This window comes from Montipora foliosa, chromosome 10 (genome assembly GCF_036669935.1).
Source record: "Montipora foliosa isolate CH-2021 chromosome 10, ASM3666993v2, whole genome shotgun sequence".
In the NCBI taxonomy this organism is placed as follows: Eukaryota; Metazoa; Cnidaria; class Anthozoa; order Scleractinia; family Acroporidae; genus Montipora; species Montipora foliosa.
Genome location: NC_090878.1, coordinates 4766718 through 4777887, shown reverse-complemented (window position 1 = coordinate 4777887; position 11170 = coordinate 4766718). Strand labels below are relative to the sequence as shown.

The 11170-nt window shown below is 39.5% G+C and overlaps 1 protein-coding gene across 1 annotated transcript; it reads right to left on the bottom strand.

Moving 5' to 3' along the window:
* Nucleotides 1-1491: 1491 nt before the first annotated feature.
* On the bottom strand, nt 1492-7139 carry LOC137974238 (coiled-coil domain-containing protein 152-like). The gene is made up of 8 exons (XM_068821110.1): nt 7068-7139; nt 5059-5164; nt 4304-4372; nt 4155-4219; nt 3886-3988; nt 2635-2762; nt 2430-2519; nt 1492-1723 (listed from the first exon to the last, which is right to left on the bottom strand). The coding sequence occupies exons 1-8, from the start codon at nt 7137-7139 to the stop codon at nt 1601-1603; spliced, it is 756 nt and encodes a 251-aa protein (XP_068677211.1). The 3' UTR covers nt 1492-1600.
* Between the last annotated feature and the right edge of the window lie 4031 nt (nt 7140-11170).

The following is an 11170-nucleotide window of genomic DNA, read 5'->3' as shown; positions in this document are numbered from 1 at the left end:
ATGGCTTGGTTCGGTTTGCCTTTTTTGTGTTTGGTAAAAAGAGCACAAATTTGAAGGAAAAGAAAGTGGATTTCCAGAAACTACACATTGGTATACAAAGACATCGTGGCTTGTCTTTCATATACCGGATCCGGAATAATTAACGTCCATAAAACAAAAAAATAAATAACTAAATAAAAAGCGAACATAACAATACCTAATCAACAAGCCTAATCAGAATAACAATGGCTCTTTTGTCTTCCGCCATTTTGGTCCGGTATATGAAAGTCTACCGACATCGTCGATACCACGAATTGATGATGAACTTTAAGAAACGAAGACGGTTTCAGCAACGAAAAAGTCGCTAAAAATATAGCTGCGTTATCAAAAGTATTCCTTGAGACCTCGAGTATTGGAAGATACGTGGTGTATTTTGCCATCTGGCGGTTATCTATTGCACAAAATTATCTAAACACGGTAAAACCTTCAGGGTTAGGATTAGGGTTAGGTTAGGGTAATTGTATAATTACTGAACGTTTTATACTTTGCTTAAAAAAAAAATTGAAACAATAGAAAAAGAGACACCAAATACCTACCCGAGCATTCCGTATTGCTCACGTTATATCACGGTATGAGCGAACGATCCTATATCTGGTTTGGTACGAAGAGCCGGTGAAAGACCCTCCCGCTGTTGTATGCCCTGGTCGTCGTCAAAACCTTAAATTTAGTTATTCGCGAAATGTACTAAAATTCGTGCGTGCCACACGTGCAGCACGATTTACTTTTCTTCGTTAATTAAACCAATGATATTATTGTTTTTATATAGCGCTGTCATTGCCGTAAACTTCTTCGTTTCTTAAACTCCGTAAGTGCTAAAAAAGACCGTCAGCGGCTACTAAAACAAAGACTTCTTTTTCCCAGTTGTTTGTAGAACTGACCAAGAAAAGGCTGTTTGTAAGGAGATACAGTATCTTGCATATAAAGTGAGTGTGCTGAGTCAAATGATGTGAATTGACCACCGCTATTGACCAGAGAATACACCCATGCAAACCTAGTAACGATTGTGAAATAAGCCGGTTGATTAAGACAAGCCTCGCCCCTCACCTATAGTCGTCGAGTAGTGAGCATAGTTATCGTCTATGCATCCTAATGATACTATGTACTTATTGATTGAGTGGGAGGGCCGGACGGGAAAATATTTCGCCCGAGGTCATGGCGTAGCCGAGCGCAGCGAGGTCCGTGGCCATGCTCGCACCATCGCGTACGGCCCTCATACGGGGATTTTCTCAATAGTTTTGCAATGAAAGCGCGCGCGGGGCCGTACGGGTGATATGATAATTATTGTTATTTACCACCCAATTATACAGACGAGTGTGCTTAACAACTACACTAAATTTAATTTTATTTGCCCACGCTTAAATGTTAAAAACGAACTTCAAAAAACTCGCAAGACCATCACAAGCAACGCATCCGTCGTTACTTCATTACTTTTTTTAATGAAGGTTAGTTTAATTAAAAGTTGATACAATATCTGTTATGGCGGAAAACAAAGCGTTTTCCTGAACAAATGTATATCTTTGAATACCTAAATAGGTGCCTGGCACCACAATGTTCACAAAGGTTAAAACCTCTTCCTCTTTGCAGCAGACATCTGTTGCAGTGAAAGCTTTCTTTCAAGTTCAGACACCTTACTTTTGAGAGCAGCAATTTCCTTTTGTGCCTCAGCTTTGGCAAATTGTAGTTTCTGCATGGATAAAGACAAACTGAATAAAATAAAACAAGACATTTAACATAATCAAATCCGTGCAATGATAATGATGGTTCTAGATACTTTAATATATGCATCCTCAGGCTTATCCTTGTTGCCCTTGTAGTAATTACAATGATGTGACATTTATTTGTTACAGTGGAATAACGAGCTTAAATAACTGTTTTCAATAGTTCTTCAGACTACTTCTGGGAGGCAAAATTCAACTCCACAGTTCGCAACAATCATGCCTTTAAGCGGAACAAGCCATGTCCGAGCTATGACTAGCAAGTTAACCTCTCTACTCCTTTTGCTTTCGCTTTTTTTAATGCATATTACAAATCAGCCAAATGAGATAGGCCAGAGATTAGTTACATTGTACTTGGATAGTGGTCTGTTGACATAAGTAGTGTATACTAAAATAGCTGTTTTATGTCTAGCGGATCGATCCGTATCTCCGGCCCGTGAGGGTTTAGAGTGTTTCAGCTTAGGGACTTGGGATGCGGCTCGTCCGCTAGATGCACATGATCCACCCGACGTAGAAGGGCTAATCTATGTACTACTGACGTAACTTAACTGATTGGGATCATGAGACCAGCCTTATTCGAGAAGACGAAATCATCCTTCTTTTCAACTATTTTAAGTTCAGCCGCAGAGACGGTGAGGATGGAACTCGAACAATTCCAGTTTTGATTTAACTTACCTTCCTGAATATGTCATTATTGACGTTAGAAGCCTGTCCACTCTGTGTCCTCACACAGTTCCTTTGAAGCTTCTGCAGTTTTGCGTCATACTAAAAGTTGAAGTCATTCAGATTACAATGGATTAAAATTGATCATTAGCTCAGTGGTAGCTGAATTTCACCGTAGAAAAAAATCCCTTTGGTCGTATTTTTTTCATCATCTCACCTCTAATTGAAGTTTGACTATTTCAGTGTGATTAGCACGGTTGACTTCAGCTAACTGTTTCTGAAGCTGTTGAACTTCATCTGCACTTTCCTTTAACGACTTTTTCAGTGTATCAATCTCGCCTCTGTCTGAGACACAAAGGAACAACAGCAGCATCAACCACAACACTGAGCAACAACATGCAACAATTATGCATGAGTTTACTTGTACATTCCAGGCTCCCCTCGAATCTAGCAAAGCATGGACATTAGTTTCGCATGGGAATCCGAATAGACTCAGTTAGTTCAGCTTTCATGGTGAAAATAAAGTTAAACATTACTATCAAGAGATTTGAGGTCCGTTTCTCCTTAGTTCAAAAACTTTTCGGACTTTTCAAGGCATAAATTTTAGACATTATTTCTTGGATAATTTCTCTGGTATTGAATAAATGTTAAATACCAGTTTTTTTAATGTTATAGTTCAAGTCGGTTAAAACCCTTCTATTCATTCTCGTCACCAGAGCCTCGAATCGACCCTTCCCCTCCCTGAGTCAAAAGAAGAGCTCTGTGGTCGAGATTGCCCTCCTGTTATAACACTCTACCAAATGCTGAGAATCCATCAATTCTACGTGACAAAGCGCATTCGCCCCCTACCTGACAAAAAGGAAGACGAAGAAGAACCCGTGTTTGAATTGTAATCAGTTCTTACTTTCGACTATAGCTCGCGCACTTCAAAATCCACCGAAGTGGAGGTGGCTAGTGGTGGATATTTACCGAGCTGCGAAGAGACTATCCACCACTATCCATAGTTGTTTTAGTATATACTAAAACAGTGAGATGATTTAGCACAAAAAGGTGATTTTAATTCATTTATTTCTGCAAAGATTACAATTTTTTCGGGCGCAAATTCCACGCGAATTGCTTGGAGGTGAATAGCAATGGATATCCGGAGTACGTTTGAGTAGCCAATCAGCGCGCGCCTTCAACGTTATCCACTGTTTTGGTATATACTACATACATTAATTTCATTCATCAAGTCCTTTCACGGAAACAAATAGGCCCAACAGGTTGATCCGCGGCCAACTGGGTGTCTTCGTGGCTCAGTTGGTGAAGCATTGCACCGCATCACGACGGTCATGGGTCATGGGTCATGGGTCATGGGTTCGAATTCCATTGAAGTCACCTGAATTTTTCAGGTGTCTATAAAAAGACAATTGTTTAAATTGTCCAGTTATAAGTGCGGAGATCACTTCTGCCTTTCGTCAGTTCTTACTTTGTTGAAGGGTTTCCTTTTTCACTCTCAAGACCTCTTCTTTGTGGACTTGGTCAGCTGTTTCGAGATTCTTTAGCGCTTCAGAAATTTGCTTTTCGTGTTCCTTAAATGAATAGAAAACAAAGGAAGTAAAGTATTTGTATTGAACTCTTGGTATTACACAGTCAAATTAAATTCAGCGGCCACTCAAACTGGCCATATATCGCCATAGTTCTAAAAAGGAGAAGCACTTATGCTAATTTTAATTATGCCAAAAAAACATCGATTACCTCCTCAATCTTGCTTGATTTGTCCTTCATTCCTGCGATTTGTTTTCTCAGTTCCTCATTTTGGTCTGAAAGTACGTCGGAAAAAGAATGTTGAGCCATACTCATCAACTGCTTGTCAGTCTTCGAGGTTAAAGGATAAGACTTTTTACCTTCATAATCACAGCGTTTGGAAATAACTTCTTGTAACTTGTCTACCATGTCTTTAAATCTTCCAGCTTCTTTATAATCAAGGGAGAACAAATAGAGCACATCCTTTCATGAAATATAACATAATAGTGGCTCTAAGTAAATCAACAAGAAACTAATCGGATGAGATTAAATATCATCATTAAGGTAGATGCCATCAGTCTACATTTGATGCCTCACACCCAACCAGTCTAAGGACAGACCACCTCACCGGAGAAGTCCCTGCAACATATGTATGCTCTACTCCATTATCGAAATAACCGCTTTACAGGTACAGTTGATCCACAAAAGAGGCGGCAGAAATTCCACTCACTGGAAATTTGAGTTATTAGTGTTGAAATTCTAAAAGAAAAGCATTTTGATCGTTCTAAATGGAAACAAGTTATTTAGCTTTTTACTGCACTGGTCCACGGTCCTTGAGAACTTTTAATTTCGCAGGTATCATAATCTTAGGGCGCTTTCCATTTGTTAAAACTGGCCGGCAAGAGCCGTCAGTTTGTAAAGAAAATGCCGCAACAACTTGAAGGAACACTTCTATGATAATCCCTCGCATTCTTCGGAAGGAGTATATATCATCCTCCAAGTGTGTTTATTTGAAGGTGTTAGGGTTAGTCCTTCCAAATCCCCGGTCTGGCTGGTCAGTTTTGCATGTCAGATGGCCGGCAAGCGCCCTTAAATTTGAAAACATATCCATTCTTTGCAGTGTCATTAGTCTAACCTTCACGCGCAATCTTCTCAGCCTCCTCACTCGATTGTACCTTCTTCATAAGAGAGCGAATTTCCATTTGCAAACAGTTGTTCTCGTGAACAGAATCCCTCAGGGTCTAAGTCAAAATGTCAGGTCAAAGTAAAAGCCTTCATTAGTATGACTTCAATAAATAAAGACTGCGGGAAGTATCAGGAAAGGAAAGGAAAGAAACTTTGTTAGTGTCTAGTCTTCTTGCGTTGGAACACTAATTAATTGGGGACACTGTAAACTGAAATCAACAAATCAACGCAAATTAAATCAAATGTTGGTTTTTGAGGAGAGGGGAAAACCAATAGTCCATTTTACAGTTGTGTGCTTAGTTACCTGGCCTGTGAATGAAAGTGAGGCTGGAGTTGACCTCGTTTTGATAGAAACCTCACTGCCTTTCTTATGTTTATTCTTACTAATAAGCATGACAACAACATCATTAAAATACATTGTAAGAAAAGGAGGGAGGTCTGTATCATAACAAGGTCAACACCAGCCTCACTTTCATTTAAAGGCCAGGTAACTAAGCACACCACTGTAAATAGGTCTATTGAGCTATGGAACATCGGAAAGTTTGAGTCGATGTTTCACTGTCTTGTTTCTACTACAATGAATCTCTTTACTCGAATTTTCGAATTTTCCACATTCAAGTGATCTGAGAAGACCGTCAGCGCCTTTTAGCGGTAATTAAAACGGAAGTCGGCCAAAGTAAAGGCTATCTTTAGCCTCCTGTTTACTTTCTCAGCTAGAACAAATTATAGGCTTCTCATTTCGGTCCTCGTTTTTCGTCTGTCCTCCTTCTCCTTTTTATTCGATTTTTATTCACCAAGGTATGTCCACACCTTTCCCCAAAAAAGTTATTCCCAGTTTCATAAATTCTCTGTTTGCAATAAAAGTTGGACGATAAATCGTAAGTTAGAAGTTAGATGTTTTGGCGTGTGGTATCGGGGAGTATTAATGCGCTGATCAAATCGAAACCTTCCCCCCCCCCCCCCCCCGGGCAAAGCCTGGGCATTTGACTATCTTCTGTGCCCGGAGAGTGAGGAATTTGTCCTTTGCCTGCGTGGGGTGGGGAAAATTGAACCGGAAATGTCAGTAATCATTGTTAAAGCTCTGAAAGTTGTACGTTTCTGTTAGAGGTAATCAACCGACACTGAACAATTGAAAAAACTGCAGTCGTAAACGCTCTAGGCTCTACTGTTGATAAGAATACAGTTCCCTCGTTTAAAGAACCTTTGCCGTGTCTCGGCATTAGAGCAGCTTATACTTGCTTATTGACATTGTCCGACTTAATTAATTCAATTTTCAAGTCACTTTTAATAGTTTCAATATTAAAGTTGTGTTTTTTTTAGTAGCTCAAGTCTGGCAAAAACGGCATCATCGTATAAAGGGTATGACAGACAAATCCGACAATAGGGTAAGGCATTTGAACACCATTTTGGCCCGAGGGGGCGGGAATTTGAATGATTTAATCTCCAAAAATCAAATGCTCCCCCCCCACCCCCCCGGATGGGGGAGGGGGTCGATGTTGAAGTTTCGAGTTGATAGGCGCATAAAGCTCTATGATATTTAACAATTATTCCTCGAGCCCGAATGGGCTCTGAGTTAATAGCCCATGAGGCCGAAGGCCGAATCCGGGCTATTGACTCAGAGGCCATGAGGGCGAGAGGAATAATTGTTTTAGTAAAATCCAACTAGATGGTCAAAAAATATCGAAACAAAACATCTTTCGCTAAGTAAAGCTATACTTTAATTATTGTTTTGGTTTTCAAAGCCGGCACTTTTCGCTACTAGTGGGCTATAACAAATAGCCTACTAGTAGCTCAACCAATCAGAACGCAGCATTGATAATAGACCACTAGTTGGATTTTTAATATAAGCTTACTTGTGCTTTGTATTTTTTCGAGTCAAAATACAGGAAAACTCTGAAAAATATTCCGCTATACTACACACAAAAACCTCTCACAAAATTTCCTCATTTAGAAGCTTACCTTTTGCCATAGCGTGAATTCCTGAATTAGATGATCCAAATCAATTCGCTTCACTTTTCCGTTCGTTGTCATTGACAAACAAAATAAGCCCAATAAAAGCTAAAAACTTACAAATTAACGTCGATTTGAAAGGAAAGTAGTTCTCCTCGTGCCGTCTATGGTTTCAATTCTCCGCCGTAAACCGGCTTATAATCCTCTAAATTACGACGGTTTCAACGAGCAGTTTATGTTACATGAAAATTGCTGAAAAGACTAGTTGCTTGTAAAATTCCGTCGAAACAAAAATAAGAAAACTCGTAAGGTAACTCGCTACTGTTCACAAGATAGTAAATTTGGCGGGAAAATACGCGGGCTGCACACCTTGTGAATTTACCGTTGGGGGGTCAGGTGAGGTTTACGTCTTCAGTTCTTTCAAGGTTAAGATTCGTTAGGGGATGCTTCTGACTTCTCGCAAATCGTGCCTTTGAACGTGGTACCAAATGCATAGGCTGCAACGGGTATGTTCATCTGCCAGTTTGAAATGAAAGTCTGTCTTTTTTACGTAGTTTGGAGCGACTGAGAGATGCTTCGTTTTAGGGGGGAACTTCGGCTAGGACCGATGATGGCTACGATAACATTATCTGTAGATGTAGATATAAAATTGAAACTGAGTTATTCTTTAGGTGCTCACGTCCTCCACTTTAACCCCAAAATTAGTCATTTGACGTCGTTGCCAGGGAGAGAACGGCTTGTAAATTTACCAAAATGCAAAACGCACGTGCAGGGCGTGCAGAGCTTTAGTTTTTGCTATTAAATTAAATCTTTTGGGTTTTGTTTTTGCGTTCTCAGAGTTGCCGTCGTCGTTCTTGCCTTAATCAAGCTCCCTTGTATCAGAGGACTGCCATTTGCTGTCGTTTTGCCGTTTCTGTTTTATTTTCCATTCCATCTGGTCTTGAAATCAAACGGAAATGACACAGACAAACTAAAGGAAAGGGAAGTCCAATATCGGTATAGCCACCAAACTGCTATACAATGTGGCCTTTTTTCTTCGCTTGGTCACTCAGAAAATTTCCAATATTGGTACGTACTCGATAATTTCATTTCTAACTGTGAGACTTAGTCAGATCTTTGATTCTTGCATAGGCAAAGTTGGATATCGACATTATTCTATGTTGTACGCTGTATACTGTTGTATTGTAAAACCTTTGCCACGTATCGAGCGTGTTATTAATTAGTTAAATTCTAAACTTGAAAATGTTTCTTAATATTAAGAACTGAAGAGGCCGGGAAGGCGAAACATTTTCAAGTTTAGAATTTAACTAATTAATAACACGCTCGATACGTGGCAAAGGCTTTACAATACAACAGTATACAGCATACAACATAGAATAATGTCGAACTGTGAGACTTGCATAGTAAAATGCCAAAGTGACTATTACCACCACTGATTGCAATTCCGATTACTTAACGGGGTTGCTTTCTAAATGCCATTGTGGTTCGCTCTGACAAAGGGCTAAAATCGAAACATCAGCTTTCTAATCTTTCTCAAGCGCCGGTGATCGATTTAATTTCCATTACTCATTTTTCCTACAGGGGGTGAGAGTTTGGGAAATTTTATGAACTTGCCAAACTCGGTCTATATTTCCAGCCTCTAATTCCTGTAATTCGGTGTGAATTGGCGACAAGAGATCTAATTCTAGAAGGAAAGAGTTGAAGGAGAAAGCAATTCACTTCAGAACGTTCAGGACACCCCGACCTAAGTTACTCTTCCTTTTAAACAACTAGCCCAAGGTTTGTAGCGTTAGGTCTACTTTGAAGACAAAAACGGAATAGCGAGCTGCGAGTGCTTTTTGCAACAAGGAAGGGAGTTTTAATAAGAACGTTCTCGATCACAGTGAGACGTTAAAGATCAGAAACCAGCCTTGGTTGACAGCTCGATGTCAGGTCAGTATTGCCAGACAGATCATACTACAACATACCTGTACAGATTTTTAGTGCAATACTTAACTTTTTCCATCCCTCAAAACCACCGCCCATGCAAAAACTGCATTTCATTAACATTTTATTTTCTTCCAAAACCTTTTCAGGATTAAAATCCCCTGAAAAAAATAACTTGGGGAATACTAACCTTGCAAACGAACGAGTCTTAAATATTGGAAAATGTCCGAGCTCCGAGACCTTTTCAAATTGGATATAGAATTGCGTTTACGTGAAACAGCAAACGGCTGCTCGTCATAACCGCATAAAAATTCTCGTATTCTAAGAGTTGCTCGATATCTGAAGATATAGGCAATAGAATTGAGCTAAAACCAAAAAAGTATTATTTGACTTTTTCATTGTAGAGAACTGCACGATTTTATGAAAATTTAATGAATATAATTAAGATTGCCAAAGGGCCATAATTATTTCCACTATATTATGCCCTTCTCTATTCCTTATTTGCATTTTATTGCCTTTGTATTGTCTACGCATCAACTGTATTATTCTTCTTGAATGGGGGAAAAATAAAATACACATAGAAATACAAGTTTCTTCAACTGTTAGCAGGTCTGAGCAAAAACGCAAATTTCAGCCAAACGTTTGCTGTTTGTGGTAAACGTGACGCTACGTCTCTGTCTTATATCTCTCTAATAACAGGGCACGCAGCGTGAAATCGTTGTTCTTCAGAAGACCGAGGAGCTAGGCAACTATCGGATTTATTTATCTTTCCCCTTTCCACTGATGGGGTCTTTCACTAGAACAGGACGTTACTGAAAATCAGTAAGGACCTGATCCTAACAATGGTAAGTTGCAGAAAGAAGTGAACATTAATGGTTGTTTACTATTTACCAAAAAAATTCGGAAATTTCGGTTTGAATGTAAATGGTTAGCCTAGCCACATAATTATCCATTGTGAAATTCATACACTTTTTCAAAATGTAAATGGTAAAGCTATTAATTTTAGTTGGGCGTCATAGGAAGTTTTCCAAAATTTTCGGGACGTCTTGCAAGGTAGTCCAAAATTCCTTACCGAAATTTCCAAACGGAAAACTTGTTTATCGTTTGCATTCCCCCATGATTTTGCCAACAAACCAAGTACCAACAGGTTTTCGTTTGCAAAGGGTAAACAACTAATGCTTCCATCTATTAATGTATAAAAAATAACGTTTGTTTGCTAAGCTTTAAATAACAGGACCTCATGTTTCTTCTAAATTATCCCCTGAAGGAACCACATTTCTCCCCCCCCCCCCCCCCCCCAATCCAAGCCTTAGGTTCGTATACATGTACCACCCTTAAAAATCCCTGTTGGCAAAATAGGAGCCGGGTAGCTTTGGGACAAAACTGGAACACTTAAATTGCCACAACCGTGCCCTCATTTGTGGCATTTTCTTGAAGAAGTAATTGACGTTTCAACGCGATAATAGGGACCTTAAGATCTACGACGGCGACTTCAACGAAAACGTCACATCGAAATATCACTTTGCTTTATCATAATTCTTTCGCGGTTATTCTATCTCGTTCACGTTTTACAACTTGGGCGAAGTATCCTAAAAATAAATTGGTACGAGCAGTTACAAAGTGAGAATAGAGAATGAAAGATTCTCTGTTGCATGCTCGCGTTGTCGTCAAAACCTCAAATTTGGTGATTTCACGTCGTCCTTACGCAGAGTACTGCAAGAATCTGTCCTAAAATCCGTGCTGCACGTGCAGCACGATTATTTATGTTCTTTTAACCAATGATATCATTGTTTTAAGGCGTTGTTGTTGCCGTCGCCGTCGTAAAATCTTAAGCTCCCTAATGCGACGTTGAGCCAACAACGGCAACCGTAAGTGAGCTATTTTCTTTTTCACCTTGTCTTGACAGCACCATTTTTATATTGTTACGAGTCTCTTCACTATTAGAGAAGATTAGTTTGAAAAGCTGGTAGAGCCTAATATCGTGGCATGCAAAATGTTCACCTCCGATTTCCGTCCCTGGCTCAAATACGTTGCGGGCTTAAACTTCCTGATATCACTATTTTCCGAGTGCCACAATTCACATAGCCTCTTTGGTTATCTTAAAGAGGTGAAAAGTGTAGCAGGTTTAGAAGACAGATAAAAATACAAGGAACATCGCACTACCTCGAACAGTAGAATACCTTATT